This window comes from Amia ocellicauda, chromosome 22 (genome assembly GCF_036373705.1).
Source record: "Amia ocellicauda isolate fAmiCal2 chromosome 22, fAmiCal2.hap1, whole genome shotgun sequence".
NCBI classification, from domain to species: domain Eukaryota; kingdom Metazoa; phylum Chordata; class Actinopteri; order Amiiformes; family Amiidae; genus Amia; species Amia ocellicauda.
Window position 1 is genome coordinate 11,871,043 of NC_089871.1, and position 16,140 is coordinate 11,887,182.

The following is a 16,140-nucleotide window of genomic DNA, read 5'->3' on the forward strand; positions in this document are numbered from 1 at the left end:
CCTCCTCAGTCCCATTATATGTTTTAATGGACACATGTTTTCAAAAACAGAAAAGAAACCTACAGGTATAAATGACAAGTTGCCATGACATTCACAACCAGAGTTTGAGGAAGCCAGCAGAAAGCCATGGTTTTTAAAAAGCTCAGACTATTCCATTTACTCCAAAAAGGCAGAAGGACAAAGCGATACGACAAGGAGAATTGTGGAATATAAACATGGCTTTAATAGACTTTTACAGAGCATGTACAATTCATCTGCTGACTCAGGCTTGGGAATTTTCATGCCATCTTGGTCCAAAAACACTCCTCCCCTCCACATCTGTTCAAAAAGACCACGTCCAACTCTCGCCTCTTTATTCATTTTATTTTGTATCCTCAGTGTATTTTCTACGCTCCTGACTGACTCAATAAAAGCAGCAAAAATCAGTTTTTATGTATTTATTATCGATTTCTTTTTTGTTTGTTTCTTTTCCCATTCGCCATTGCCCAAGGGATCTGTGGCGGGGCTGGCTGGCCGTGGAGTAAGAGACTCTTTGTTCAGTGCTTCAATAGCAGGCCACAATGGGTCTGCATTCATAAAATATCAACCTACTGCACTCCCTCACTCGCTCGCTCACTTATTCAAGGTCCTATAATTTTACTGCCTCAAGAGGAGATGATTTTAAGGACGCCCACACTGCCAGCGTTACAAGCTTCTTCATAAACTCACTCACCGACAACACAAGGTGAAATCACATACATCCCGGAAAAAAACAAAACATTCATTATAAAAAGAACAAACAAACAAAACCCACTTCTGTCTCCATCACTAGCTCTTCTCGGCCTTTGCTTCCTCACAGTTTGCCCCCCTAACCTTCCAGCTGACATACATGTAAGCTGCGGTCCTGCCCAGTCACCGGTGATTGGGAGGGCGATAGTAAAAGCACTGGGCAACTGCTGTTTTCAAAACATTGGCTTATTATGGGCTTAAACTTCCGACAGCACGCGGTGTGATTAAGACAAAACTACATTGAGAACAAAAACACTCATAAGCATTGGTCTCCTTTTGCCCAAAACACTGGTTTTAATGTTACACAATCCTGTGGTTTACATCCCAGGTAAAAAGGAAGCGGCACAATGCACAATGAAACCAGTGTGATCTGAACCAAACTTTGTCCTGAATTAACCTGCAGCTTTGACTTTGAATGCACTTCATGAGCAACTTGTAGATTGACAAGCAGTAACAGGTTAAGAAGGATTTGTGTTTGTGTGTGTGTGTGTGTGTGTGTTATTCCACTTCCAATTGGGCACTGTCTGTTGTTTGTGATCTGTTGTTACGAAAGACTTCTTTTGCAATTCCTGGGTGGACAGAGCACACCAGTTTTTACCAGACAGAATATACCAAGGATAGTGTGAGCAAGTGAAACGCCTGTGCCTATGCAAGACAAAGCCCATCTGTCAAAAAGCTAAAGGTGTCAGGATTCGCCCAAGCCGCTGGTCAGACTAGGCACAGTCCGCAGTGTCACTCTCCCTGCTGTTGCCATCGAGGGGTTCACTAACTAATTAAATTAACATCATAATAACTTCAACACAGAAGTAAGGAAAAAAACACCAACTTTCCAAGTGAAAACAGGCAAAACGACATCAAAAAATGCAAAAGGAAATATATTTAAAAAAAAAACCACTAATCATGATCTCATTTAACTTCTAATGCCTGAGTCCATCTTACTCAACTTCATAAAGTTTGGTCTCAGTACCTTAAATTAACATGTCTATCTCCACACACATACCCCTTCATCAACCAACACTTTAGAGAAACTAAAATCAGTTCCAGTTTATGACACATCCAACTGTACACAGCGTTCTATAGTAAATCAGCTCACAACTGTCACCCAACCGTATCACTCAAAACAGGCCCAGTGTTTACCAGACCACAGCCCCATCACACACAGAGCATCAGCGATGTTGGCCGTGCAGAGCCCAAGATTGCATCTCCCTTTGTTGTGCCAATAATAATAAAAAGGACATACCATTCATTCCATTTCAATCTGTACTGTTCGGATTCCAAAAGAACAAGGGGAACTCATTATTCGGAATTTTTAAAAATCTTCCTCAAAGTCCTGTATGGAAATCTGTGTATAAAACAGAGGAGTCGTTTGGAAACGTCCCAACCCACAGTCGGGTTGCTGGCACACAGCTCTCCCACCGAGTCGGACGCACAGGGGAATGCTAAGCGATCAGAAGTCTCCCTTCTCACATACTTTGGTCGTTATTGACTGGGCATTGTTACTGTTACAGGGGGATGTGGGGATTTGCAATATATAAATAAGCAAGACACCGCATTGGCAGCTGTAAATTCTTAGGTGTCCTGACATACATACTGTACTATATTATATATATATATATATATATATATATATATATAAACATATACATACATTTAAAAAAAACCATACACCTACTTTAAAGAACTTATCACCATAGTTTTCTGTCATAGTTTTATCTTCCAGCACATCTCTCACACATTGAGGAAACAACAGTGAAGTTAATGTAGATGGTTAAAGGCTGCGCAAGTCTTTTTTTTTTTTTTTTCTTTTTTGTCTTTCCTTCCCCCATCTGATAAATAAGGATTTCGCTCCATCATCTGCACCTGAAAGGTTGGTTTCTGCATAGAAAAGGGAGCCAGCAGCTTTTAGGGAAGGAAGGAAGGAAAGAAAAAAAAGCGTGAATCCACCGTGCCGGTTAATTCCTGGCCGCGATGACGACCGACAGGGCCACTCCACCGATGGCCACCGCCGTGGCGCCGAACAGCCACTTCCAGCTGATGCTCTGTGGAGGAGGGGGGGAAGATGGCATTAAGGGCAAGATAAAAATCAACATTTCTGCACCTTAACATTCAAAGGAGGGAGCCGCACGGACCTCGGGGCGCTAACGTTCACGCCGCTTCAGCCCTTCCTTGTGCTGCTCTCCCGGTTGTCATGGCTACAGCCGAATCATTTGAATTTTTAATCTGAAAACTGCTTGATAAAGGGGACCAGAGGCAGGTCACACCTGCACGTTTACAATGAATGCAAAAAATTCAACTAGTGGTTGTTGCCAATCGAGTTTAAACACCTGGCACCAGAGCACGGCCCTCTTTAAAAGCATTCAGATGCCTGGGCTGTGGGTTGACGGATGAAGAGCACAGTGACCAGACGTACAACCCAATCCCGGAATTAAGTAAAGACGCAGACAAACACCAGGGGCTGGTTTTACATCTGAAATCAGACTCTAAGCGAGCCGGCGCTGTTGTCACGTAGCGTTTGTCTCTCACCCAGGGGGTTCTTGCGGGGGGTTTCTGCACAGCCGCACTGGTGGGGTTCCCCAGCATCTTCTTGTACATGGCCTGCTCCACACCCCTCTGCTCTGAGTGCTTCTTCACCAGTTTGGAGAGTTCTGCGTGGATCGTCTGCGGAGGAAGTGGATTTATAGCCATGCTTTACTGGTTTTCATCATTCTGCACACAATTCGAAAGCACACATATATGCAGGCAAACAACGATCAATAAATTAACACATCAAATAGCAAAGGCAAGATCCGAGTTCGCCTCTCATTTTAGTGACGGACGGCAGCGAGGAAACTTTGTCTTCCTTTCAAATGCAAAATCCTGTGGTCGTACACTGAACTCTGTATGCAAAACAGTCTGAGCATGGCTGGCTGGCAGTGGAGACACAGACCGAGGCATTCACCCAAAACCGGCCTGGGCTGAAGGAATCCGAAGGGTGGCAGTTGGACAGCACAGGACCGGGATCAGGGGGGGTGGGGGGGGCCCTCAGGTCCGCTAAACTCACACCGAGACGTCACTAGAACGGTTCTGTCCCCCGCCCCGCCGTCCCCTCTCCTCTCATGGCCATCTGCTATTTAGATTGGCAGCAGGCACGCCAGCTCGACATGGTGTCACATTTCCGAAGTGCCCGCTGGCATGTCTGCTGCGTGGGTCCAAAAGAACAAACCTCCGCCTCTCTTCCCCTCCACTCGGCTGTAAACGCACGGCCGCCATTCTCCTGCTGGACAAATACAGGTCCGAATACCAGTGCTTCCAAGTGCCCCTAGGCAAAAACGCTGGCTAAAGTGGAGTCGGTGTCCGACCATGGGTTACAGACATGCCCACAAAGGCAACACAAATACCTGCTCTGGGCTTGATGCACATCACGTCCCAGCAAAGCAAAGGGTATAAAACGAGCAATCCATTCCATCAGCCAAGGAGATAATGTAAGGTACGACTTAAGAAAACAATACATTTATTGCATGCACCAAGAAAAATGTCAGGATTAACTATTTTTTTCCTTTCCTCAGCTCTACCAGACAGCCTGGCAATAGACAGAGAATGTCAACAGTCTGATTGCACAGTGAGGCGTCACAGGCCCTCGCTGGCACAACACGGGCAGCACACACGACTGAGACAGTGTCCTCTCTGGGGTTACTGCTGCCGGGAACCTCATACCCCCTTGCGTAAGCAGTGGGGTAGCAGCGTGTGTGATAAGTGTGTTGGGGTGGGGGGGGGGGGTGGGGGGGCTATTTCGGGTAACAACAAGAAATCAGATCCCCGAGAATGATGAGTGTGCCGTCTGCCTGGCCTCCAGCTAGCCAGCCATCACGAATTCCCCAGCGCCACCTGGTGGGACTTTGAAGAACCGCATACCGACAACTACTGAGTCAGTGATGTGGGCGTCTGCCAAGAAAGGAATAATAATAATGACGATAGTGAGTGGATGACCCCTGCTGTCCGGTACCTTGTTGGAGGGCTCCAGTTTGAGGGCTCTCTTCAGGATCTTGATGGCTTCAGCGTAGTCCCCCCGCAGAGCCAAGACCTGAAACCATGCAAGACAACACGAAATGGTGGAGAAAACACGACCACACACTCAAATACACAAGTCCTCAAACACACAAAAACCCACCACACTCGAAGGCACAGACGCTTACCTTGCCCTTTCTGAAGAGGGCCTTGATGTTGTCGGGCTGGTGTGCCAGCACGGACACGCAGGAGCGCAGCGCCGCCTCGTGGTGCTCCAGCTTCAACTGCGCGGCGGCCATGTTGTTCAGACACTTCACCTTCACGTCCGTCAGCTCCTCCTCCTCCGCGTCCGTGATGTCCACTGTCACACACAGAGCACAGCCGGGCAGGGCAGGGGTCAGCACAGCACATCACAGCACAGCACACACAAACAACACGCAGGGCAGCTGGGCCCAGAATCAGAGTACAGCAGCCTGGGCACCTTTGGAGCTGGACTCGGTGATCTGCAGGGCGATACCGTAGGAGGTGATGGCCGAGACGTACTCCCCTCGCTGGTAGTAGACATTGCCGCGTTCCCTCTTGTAGCTGGCCAGGGCGATCTTTTCGTGGGGGGGCAGCAGCTCCAGGTCAAGGGCGTCGCTCGCCTCCAGCAGTCGCACCTCCAGGGTCAGCGCAGAATTGGGGGGCACAGCTGGTGAAGAGCTGCCAGGGGCAAGGGGCAGGAAGGCAGGGCACAGGTGGGTATAGTGGGAGATCGTGATTCTGTGCCTTTACATCGGATTGTATTCATCCCACATTATTCTGCTCCTATTCTCTCAAGTGGGTGATTTGAGTGTCCCTGTCTCACACCAAACACAGGGAGTGTCTCTTCCTCTCAGCCTCAGTCTATGATTTAAACTTCTGAACCCAGAGACTCCCCACTTCTCCAACATCAGCCAGAGCTTAGCAAATCAATCCAGACAACTAGTAAGGGCCTGATTACTGGTTACCAAAACCTGTGCAACCAATCAATCTAGCAGTGAGTGTCATTGCAGCCAGACTTTCTAGGCCCGACTCAAATAAATAAATATGTACAGTGAAGGAAACAAGTATTTGATCCCCTGCTGATTTTGTTCGTTTGCCCACTGACAAAGAAATGATCAGTCTATAATTTTAATGGTAGGTGTATTTTAACAGTGAGAGACAGAATAACAACAAAAAAATCCACCTGTCCACAGAAGCAATCAATCAATCAGATTCCAAAGTCTCCACCATGGCCAAGACCAAAGAGCTGTCCAAGGATGTCAGGGACAAGATTGTAGACCTACACAAGGCTGGAATGGGCTACAAGACCATCGCCAAGCAGCTTGGTGAGAAGGTGACAACAGTTGGTGCGATTATTCGCAAATGGAAGAAACACAAAATAACTGTCAGTCTCCCTCGGTCTGGGTTTCCATGCAAGATCTCACCTCGTGGAGTTTCACTAATCATGAGAACGGTGAGGAATCAGCCCAGAACTACACGGGAGGATCTTGTTTGCCAATGAACATCTGAATGATTCAGAGGAGAACTGGGTGAAATGTTGTGGTCAGATGAGACCAAAATCGTGCTCTTTGGCATCAACTCAACTTGCCGTGTTTGGAGGAGGAGGAATGACCCCAAGAACACCATCCCCACCGTCAAACATGGAGGTGGAAACATTATGCTTTGGGGGTGTTTTTCTGCTTAGGGGACAGGACAACTGCACAGCATCAAAGGGACGATGGATGGGGCCATGTACCGTCAAATCTTGGGTGAGAACCTCCTTCCCTCAGCCAGGGCATTGAAAATGGGTCGTGGATGGGTATTCCAGCATGACAATGACCCAAAACACACAGCCAAGGCAACAAAGGAGTGGCTCAAGAAGAAGCACATTAAGGTCCTGGAGTGGCCTAGCCAGTCTCCAGACCTTAATCCCATAGAAAATCTGTGGAGGGAGCTGAAGGTTCAAGTTGCCAAACGTCAGCCTCAAAACCTTAATGACTTGGAGAGGATCTGCAAAGAGGAGTGGGACAAAATCCCTCCTGAGATGTGTGCAAACCTGGTGGCCAACTACAAGAAACGTCTGACCTCTGTGATTGCCAACAAGGGTTTTGCCACCAAGTACTAAGTCGAAGGGGTCAAATACTTATTTCCCTCATTAACATGGAAATCAATGTATAACTTTTTTGAAATGCGTTTTTCTGGATTGTTTCGTTGTTATTCTGTCTCTCACTGTTAAAATACACCTACCATTAAAATTATAGACTGATCATTTCTTTGTCAGTGGGCAAACGTACAAAATCAGCAGGGGATCAAATACTTTTTTCCCTCACTGTATATGTATATGTGTATATACACTCACCTAAAGGATTATTAGGAACACCATACTAATACTGTGTTTGACCCCCTTTTGCCTTCAGAACTGCCTTAATTCTACGTGGCATTGATTCAACAAGGTGCTGAAAGCATTCTTTAGAAATGTTGGCCCATATTGATAGGATAGCATCTTGCAGTTGATGGAGATTTGTGGGATGCACATCCAGGGCACGAAGCTCCCGTTCCACCACATCCCAAAGATGCTCTATTGGGTTGAGATCTGGTGACTGTGGGGGCCAGTTTAGTACAGTGAACTCATTGTCATGTTCAAGAAACCAATTTGAAATGATTCGACCTTTGTGACATGGTGCATTATCCTGCTGGAAGTAGCCATCAGAGGATGGGTACATGGTGGTCATAAAGGGATGGACATGGTCAGAAACAATGCTCAGGTAGGCCGTGGCATTTAAACGATGCCCAATTGGCACTAAGGGGCCTAAAGTGTGCCAAGAAAACATCCCCCACACCATTACACCACCACCACCAGCCTGCACAGTGGTAACAAGGCATGATGGATCCATGTTCTCATTCTGTTTACGACAAATTCTGACTCTACCATCTGAATGTCTCAACAGAAATCGAGACTCATCAGACCAGGCAACATTTTTCCAGTCTTCAACTGTGCAATTTTGGTGAGCTTGTGCAAATTGTAGCCTCTTTTTCCTATTTGTAGTGGAGATGAGTGGTACCCGGTGGGGTCTTCTGCTGTTGTAGCCCATCCGCCTCAAGGTTGTACGTGTTGTGGCTTCACAAATGCTTTGCTGCATACCTCGGTTGTAACGAGTGGTTATTTCAGTCAAAGTTGCTCTTCTATCAGCTTGAATCAGTCGGCCCATTCTCCTCTGACCTCTAGCATCAACAAGGCATTTTCGCCCACAGGACTGCCGCATACTGGATGTTTTTCCCTTTTCACACCATTCTTTGTAAACCCTAGAAATGGTTGTGCGTGAAAATCCCAGTAACTGAGCAGATTGTGAAATACTCAGACCGGCCCGTCTGGCACCAACAACCATGCCACGCTCAAAATTGCTTAAATCACCTTTCTTTCCCATTCAGACATTCAGTTTGGAGTTCAGGAGATTGTCTTGACCAGGACCACACCACTAAATGCATTGAAGCAACTGCCATGTGATTGGTTGGTTAGATAATTGCATTAATGAGAAATTGAACAGGTGTTCCTAATAATCCTTTAGGTGAGTGTATATATATATATATTATATATACACACACACACACACACACATACACACACACACCCAGTACACATTCACAAAAAACACAATCACAATCATATATTAGGGACTCAGTTGTCTGTCTTTTCTCCAACGAGCAGTTAATTGAAACGAGATTACGAAAACCAGAGACTGGTCGTCACAGTGTCATTCCCCTACCTCCCTATCGTCCCATAAGCATATTTGGCATCGCTGTAAATCAGGGCCTTTTCTTCGAGCTCCATTAGCTGTACTGAGAGGTCCAGCGCCTGGGGAATTAAACAGAACAACAATATCAAGGTTTTTATTTTAAATATATACTCAACGAAGGCTACCCAGGTTTGTTAACATTAAATAACCTTGAAAAACACAACATGTGCTGTTGCCATTGAGAAATCACTGATCTAGTGAGAACAGAAATGGCTGCGGCTCTCGGCCAGCGTTCCCCAGAGATTCTATCTATTGTGACAGCAAGGGGTCCAGCTCTCGGAGAAAATCCAGCCTCAATTTGCTAAGCTGAGCCAGCGGGGAGAGGAAAAGAAAACAGTGTCTGGGTTTCTTCAAAAAGGCTGTTCCACAGCTCGCATTAAACAGTGAGCGGTGAAAAGACAGTAAAGGGGAACGCTGGAAGAGAATTCCCTGCTGCATTAAAAACATGAACGCCCACAAGCTGTCTCTTGCAGGGGTTATCGGGGGCGATGGCAGCTCCTACCTGGATAACGTCGCCATCTCCCAGACAGAACGACAGGCTGTCGTTTTCCTCTACGATGCTGTCATCTGTCAGGCAGACCTTCAGCTGGATTTTCACGTTCTGCCCTCTCCTGGGCCTGCTATCCGGCCCCTTCCCAGCTTCCAGCACTTTTTTCTTCAGCTGTCCGTTGCCTGGGCGGAGAAAAAAGGAGCAGGAGTCAGGATCAGCCGTCTCCTGGTAGGGTGACAGGAAGGGGCTAGAGGTGTCCAACTGCCTAATGGATCTAAACCACCCTTACCCTCAACGCAAAGCTCTCAATTGTAACATCTGATATTGTCACACTCACTCTCACTCACACACACACACACACACACACACCGTCCTTTCAGTGCAAGGATATATAGACAGTGAGAATAATGGATTGGTAAAAGATATGGCCTAAGGAAGACAGCTATCCCATTACCAAGTACTTCCACCCACTCTTCCTCTCCTGCTGTGGGGGGTGGTTCACTGGTTTTGCTCTGAGTCCCCTGGTCCTCCCGGTCTTTCTTCTTCCGGTCTTTGCCTCCAGCGTCTTCCAGCGGAGGGAGATCGCCGTTGCCGTCATCCTCATCCTCGTCGTTGAGCATCTCGAAGTCCTCGCCGGAGTCTAGCAGCGAGGCGCCACCCCGACCGGTGGATTTCACACCACCGCTGCTGCTGCTCACCTTGGCAACCGCTTCTTGTGCATCAGCTCCCCCGCTGCCAGCCGGCACGTCTTCCACTGCAGCCATCTGGGCCTCGCTACAAAACTGAATGTTCATCTGTACGTTACATTACAGTACAGCAGCGTTCAATGCAGTAAACAATGTTTTACAAATACAACATGCTCAGTGCCCCCCCAATACACACACACTCATTGTACTACCAGCATTACTCAATATAACACCAGAGAATACCCAGAGAGAGATTAATAGAGATTGAGGCACATCAAACCCTGCATCTTTGTAGATTATTTATACTGTAAATACATTGATTAATAGGTTAAATATAACGTAAAAGCATCTTTATGTATTTTAATAACTAGTGATGATGTTTCTGTTATGATTATCTGCTGCCTCGCAGGTGTTTTTTTTTTCTAGTTTAATGTAAACCTCCATAAATGTTAACCATCATGCATTACATCTGATGTAAACGTGTCTGGAGAATGCAAAGGCGTTTTTGACAGGAGGCTACGATCTCAAACACGTCCCTGGATACGAAGCCATTTTATATTTCTTCCTAGGAATTAAAAATTAAACACAAATAAGAGATGGATGAAGCAAATAGACGAGATACACTGTCAACGGTCCCTGGGAAAACTTGGGTTCGGGGTGTTTGTCACAAATCAGGACCTGCGGGTGGCTGTCCGACCGAGAAACGATTGATTCAGACGCATTTCCAATCATTACCGAGACGCAAAACAAACACACTGTTGCACAGCAGCTGCAGATACTTACACCGGTCATGCATTTCACGCCAGCACTGTAGTAGCAGCAACTACTCAAATATTTAGGATGCTTTTAATGTAACTGTGCATGCAATAGCAAACTGCATAGGGGTACCTGCGCTCCACGTGGAATCGGTGCCTACAATCAACACCACCTAATCGCATGCCCAGTTTCGAGATGTTTCCAGAAAGTTTGACAGGCGATGCTGTCATTGTTTGGCCCTGGGGTATATTTGCATGATTTGAACACAAACACAGCAACGCACGACTTAAAAACAATACTTGCATTTCCTTCTTCCTGACCGCAGTGTCTACCGGGAGATCGCCCGTCTCACCTTGCAACGTGATTAATTCATTAAAAGTGGTGAAAACGAAAAAAAACAACAACACAGCAACGCCAGCCACACACGCAGTCGGATCCAGGCTGGCTGGCTCGTTTACTCCTTCCTGGTCACCTTGGACCTTGCCCGTCGGGAAACAGCGAAACGCTCTCGTCCCGCCCACCAGCCACTAATAACCGCGCCTATTGGCTCCTGCAGCTCCACCCGCTGAGCTGATTGGTTGCTCCCGTGCGTCGCTCATGCCTCCAGAGACACAGACATCGAGTCCTCCAATGGCAGATGGGCTGTGGCTGTGGGTTTGAGAGTGAGCAGCGGGTCACTTAATCGAGTGTCTATTGAATTAAGCCGCTTTCGATTCCTGTCCAGCCATTAAGAGCAGCTTAATTTCATCTTTATTGTGACCTCACTCCCCCCCCTTATGCATGCATTAATACACAATACTACTATCAATTTTGATACTATTTGATTCGTTTTGTTGTAAGGGTATTGTCATATATTCGCTAAGTTATATTATAGTATATTGAATTGTGACACTAACAACACATTATTATTATTATTATTATTATTATGCATTTATTAATTATGTATGGTTTATTTATTTTTGTTGTCTGATTAGTCAATCTGTAAAGCTCTCTACTGTGGCTACCCTGCGAAGGGCGAACAATGATTGATTGATTGATTGATTCATCATCGTCATTATTATAATAGATGCACACACACAGAACGATAGGTATACAGATAGAAAGACACGCCACGATAGTTGTTTCTAGACTAGATTTGATTTTTGAGTCCGTACAATGCGCATTTAAATGTATTTCAGTGCTACACGTGTAATAAATCTATGCTAATCCATATACAGATTGGTGCAAAGGGGTTTTGACAGACGCAGCAGGGATGCGGCGATCATGTGAAAAGACTTCATTAACTAAAAATGTACATAATTTAGAGAAGTATTTCCGCCAATGCCAGAGATAAACGCTATATCCCCAAGACATGTTAACCGTGTGATACGGGTTTATTCTTCCTAATTATACAATGCCACTACTGCATTCGTATAGTGTTTGTATTAATGCATGCGCAGTTCAGGTTATAAAGACGTTCTGTGACGGAATCGCAAAGCTGAACGCAACTAGATTGTACGTAAACGGAGAGACAAAGGAAATGTCTGAAAGCTACGATCACCTTAAATGTGTTCAAAGCCAACTCTATCACTAGTGCGCTGTACAACCCCCCGCCAGAGTAGGGAGACCCTGAGGCGGCCACCTTACATCCATACTTCTGTCACTTTCTCATCAAAGTTTGCAGCCATTATTCTGTGAGGGATCGCTAAATAGTTCGCTTCCGCCCCGTGTCCCGCTAGAGCTTCCGTAGTTAACAGGTGGCACGTAGTGGAACAGGAAGAAAAGCGCCGAATAAAGCTCGTCGACAGGAGAGCAACATAAAGCGGCAAACGGTCAGTATTTCTCGACAAAAGAACTTATCGGTGAATACAATGAAAACTGTAATTGACGTATTATTTGCTGTCCTCTAATTTAGATATTTTAATAGTTGTATTATAACATATAGGCCTGTAGCGGTGTCGTTTTATTTACCACGACAAACTGACGTTGTATCCCCGCGTTTTTATTTCAACATGTCAATCGTGAATTCGTATTTTAAAATCGAGTTTTTCAAAATATGTGAATGCTTATCATTATGTGTTGGCCCTGTTTTAGTTAAGGAGTAGTGGACAGAAAAATATTGAATATTGAATTGTAAATATACATTATATTTGTATACAGTTTAAAGGTTGTGGCAAAAATAACGTCTTAATTAAACCTTCATCCAAATAGAGCTTCATCCAACAATATAGTATTACTTACTCGTTTACATTAAACCTATTTTACTTTTTTCAATTAAGATAATTACCGCGCATCTGCGTGTGTCACTTCCTGTAGGGGCAACAGCCAATCACGGCAGTCCTTCATTCATTGAAGCCCCGCCCCACTAAATGTGCATTGGATGCATAATATAAACCGTTTCCTGTACTGTGCTGTAGTGTTTTTGACGGATGTAAAATTGCCTGTTGGCTGAGATTAGAGATTGTAAACCACCGTGTTGTGTGCTGACTGTTTCAGAAGCTTCCAAAATGCCAAAATCCAGCGAGGACTCTGTGTCTAACTCGGACAGCCAATCAGATGCCGAAGAGGATAACAAGGTACTCTACTACTCAGTCTCTCTTGCCCTTTACCTGTCTTGGTTGGATGTAGTACATTTTCCTAATGGTGAGAAATGGCCTGTGCTGACGAGAGTGAGATGTTCAGGCACTCTATTGACCACTACATCACTGTCTCCACCCCCAAAGCAGGCAAAGAACAAGAAGCCACCTGCAGAAAAGCCCTCCCCAGCCCAAAAGAAACAGAAAACTGGGGAGGGCAGCTCACGCCCAGTCCCGGACAAAGAGCCCCCCAAGAAGAAGGCTGGAGCGGGGGGGGGGAACCAGGACGGGGAAGAAGAGAACATGATCCAGGTTTGTATTTTGCGAATCAGAAATCTCCCCCCACCACCTTGCCGTCCGGGTCAGTGATTTGGATTTTCGGACCTGTTGATAGAGTAACTGCTGGCCAAACTGTTTCTAGAGCCACGCAGATATCTTCCCTGGTCTTGCTTTTGAGTGCAATTACTATAACTGTATTGGTGCGCCCACACCCCTGTCCCAATCTGTCCCGTGCTCTCCTGTCCTATTCTGTCCTGTGCCCAGATCGGGAAGATGAGGTACGTGCGCGTGTCGCTGTTCAAAAGGAGGACCTTCATCGATATCCGGGAGTTCTACACGGACAGCTCGGGCAGCACCAAGCCTGGGAGAAAAGGTGCGTTCAGGAAGCCAGTCCTGCTTTGGGGATAGTTGCTGGTGGGCAAGCTTGGTCCTGGAGGGCCGTGGTGGCTTCTGGGTGCTCGATGACAAAAAACTCCAGGTCCAGGGCTGTCTAGTGTGTCTCTTATAGTAGCTGAAGGCTCTTGCAGTGCTTGAGCAAGAATGCAAATGTAGGCATGCCATTAAAATCAAAATTGAACTCGCTCTGAGAAATCCGTTGGCTCCACAAACCGATTTGCAGAACCAATCCCTGCCAAAAAAGCTACATTAAAATAAAACCAGAGGCAAGAGAGAATGCATCCACTTCTGCAGTGCATCATCCGCCTCCCCCGACCTGACAGCTGTAGCATGCAGAAGCAGAGAGTCGGGGATGACATGCATGCGTGCACACGTCTTTGTGTGTGTGTGTTTCTGTGCAACTGCGTCTGTTTTGTGAATCAGGTTGAGCGGTGCAGGAATGCTAAGTGGCTCCCTCGTCTGTCTGTGGTGTCCCAGCGGGGCCAGTCGGCGCAGGCTGTGCACATGGAGGCTGGCTAGCTTCACTCGCAGAGTAGTTAACAAGCCCCGGTATTAGTGTCAACCCACTAAATTGTATGTAACTTTTTAGTTCACACTAATAATACGACCTATTGATTTCCTGTCTCGGCCTTCAGCCTGGCGAAACACTAATGGCACTGGTCAATAAGGAACATGAACTGGCGCCCCACACACCAACACACACCCCACCCCTTAAAAATAGCTGCTCCACATCCCAAGTTCCAGCCCAGAGATTCCCTGTCGGACAGGTTCTGCACTGTGTCTGTCCTGCCCTTTCGAGGTATTTTACCTCTTAGTGCAGAACTTTCTACTGTGTAATTAGCAAACGCCGGAGACCATCATAGTTAAACCGCACAGCTCTGACTCAGGAGGCATCCAGTGGACCAGCAATGAAGCAAATTCTCTGCAGCCCCAGAGGAGATTAATATAAAGCCAGTGCATTAACATTGCAACTGAGACCTCCATATGCTCTTGTTGTTTTTGTTATGATGATTATTGCCGTTATTTGATATTATTTAGCGGATTCCCTTTGTTCAAGGGGATGTGCACTGAACGTAGGAACTGTGAAAAGAGCCGAAGCGTGAAGTATAGAGGAGTGTACAAACAAACAACAGTAATAAGAGGCTTTTGGGAGGCAGTGGGAGTGGAGGACTCGTCCCCTCCCCAGTTTAATCAGACACCCCCCCCCCCCCTTCCCTGCTGTTCTGTTTGTTCCAGGCATTTCATTAACCACAGAAGAATGGAGCCAGCTGAAGGAGATCGTCCCAGAGATAGACGCAGCCATTCGCAAACTGTAAATCTCCCAGTGGCCCAGTTCTCTTGTTTTTGTTGTTTTTCATGTTGAGGTCCAGGGATGGCAGATTTTCCTTTTTTTATTATAGAAAGCTGATTTAGATTTCCTGTTTCCAGTTTTATTTAATGCTCCTGTTCTTAAGTGATCCTCTCCCCCTGTGTGTCAGCCCAGGGCCCAGATAATCTGATTGAAAATGAACAAATTAAAATTATGGTGAAATAATGATATTGATAAGTTTCAGAAGCAGCACAAGTCTGTTTTAAAGAGGAGACTTAAGCATTTTCTGTTTTGATTTTGTCTTGTTAAGTGTTCTGTAAATAGTTCAATTAATTTGTGGTGACCCAAAAAGGAAAATATGATGTCAAATAAATGAAAAGTGCATTGGGTAGTGCATGCTTGGTTTTTTCTCCAACATTTATCAATCCCTATTTTTGTCTTGAGCTGTGATTTAAGAAACATAAGATAATGAAAGCTTGGTAGCATTGTGGTATTTGACTTGAAGCACTTAAAGTATTATGAAGAGGTACAGAAGAAGTATAATAAAATATAATGGTAATAAGCGATAATAAAATGGTGATAGTTTGTAACAAAACAGGCATTTTTTGGATAGCTATAGCTAAAACAGGAGCTGCTCACTAATGCATATGCTTTGTGGCTTCCAAAACTAATACAAAAAATACATCACTTTAATTGTTTGATGCAATTTGTTGATCTGAAAAAAACTATATGTAACTTGTGCTCAATAAAAATCATAATGTTTCGTCTGGTTGAGAGCAGAGAAATCGCACACGCTACATGCAGAATTGGGGGTAGTTTGTTGGGGAAGTTCAATACAAAATCTCATTTGGGGAAGGTGGCTGGATGCAGTTATATTTAAGAACCAGTAGAGGGCATAGAAAGCTAGTGCATGGTGACTTGTTTTTTAATTTCTTGCACAGAGCACAGCAGTGAAAACGGAAAAGCAAAAGGAAAGGGACGGCACACTCCAATTACATGAATGTCAGTGCTGCTGTTGTGTTTGTCATCACTGGGTGTGGGTGTGTGTCTCTAGTTTCCCTCGAGTCACTGCTGCTCATGGTTAGGCATTGGGGTGTGAGGGCACATACACAGGTGGTGA

General features: G+C 45.7%; 2 protein-coding genes across 6 annotated transcripts; one reads left to right on the top strand and one right to left on the bottom strand.

Moving 5' to 3' along the window:
* Positions 1-200: 200 nt before the first annotated feature.
* fkbp8 (FKBP prolyl isomerase 8) lies at positions 201-10,962 on the bottom strand. Of its 4 annotated transcripts, none has more exons than XM_066695390.1 (9): positions 10,834-10,962; positions 9,494-9,821; positions 9,052-9,221; positions 8,520-8,608; positions 5,234-5,454; positions 4,941-5,113; positions 4,751-4,828; positions 3,292-3,426; positions 201-2,807 (listed from the first exon to the last, which is right to left on the bottom strand). In XM_066695390.1, the coding sequence occupies exons 2-9, from the start codon at positions 9,801-9,803 to the stop codon at positions 2,721-2,723; spliced, it is 1,263 nt and encodes a 420-aa protein (XP_066551487.1). In that variant the 5' UTR covers positions 9,804-9,821; positions 10,834-10,962; the 3' UTR covers positions 201-2,720. The 4 variants fall into 4 exon arrangements, with proteins under 4 accessions (XP_066551487.1, XP_066551486.1, XP_066551488.1 ...); XM_066695389.1 differs by having other exon boundaries at positions 10,785-10,962; XM_066695391.1 differs by lacking the exon at positions 10,834-10,962 and adding an exon at positions 10,614-10,707.
* A 1,031-nt stretch (positions 10,963-11,993) lies between these two features.
* LOC136717858 (activated RNA polymerase II transcriptional coactivator p15) lies at positions 11,994-15,783 on the top strand. 2 transcript variants are annotated; one of them, XM_066695403.1, is made up of 5 exons: positions 11,994-12,292; positions 12,957-13,036; positions 13,184-13,348; positions 13,580-13,688; positions 14,948-15,783. In XM_066695403.1, exons 2-5 carry the CDS (start codon positions 12,968-12,970, stop codon positions 15,025-15,027), a joined length of 423 nt encoding a protein of 140 aa, XP_066551500.1. In that variant the 5' UTR covers positions 11,994-12,292; positions 12,957-12,967; the 3' UTR covers positions 15,028-15,783. The 2 variants fall into 2 exon arrangements, with proteins under 2 accessions (XP_066551500.1, XP_066551501.1); XM_066695404.1 differs by having other exon boundaries at positions 13,187-13,348.
* Positions 15,784-16,140: the final 357 nt, after the last annotated feature.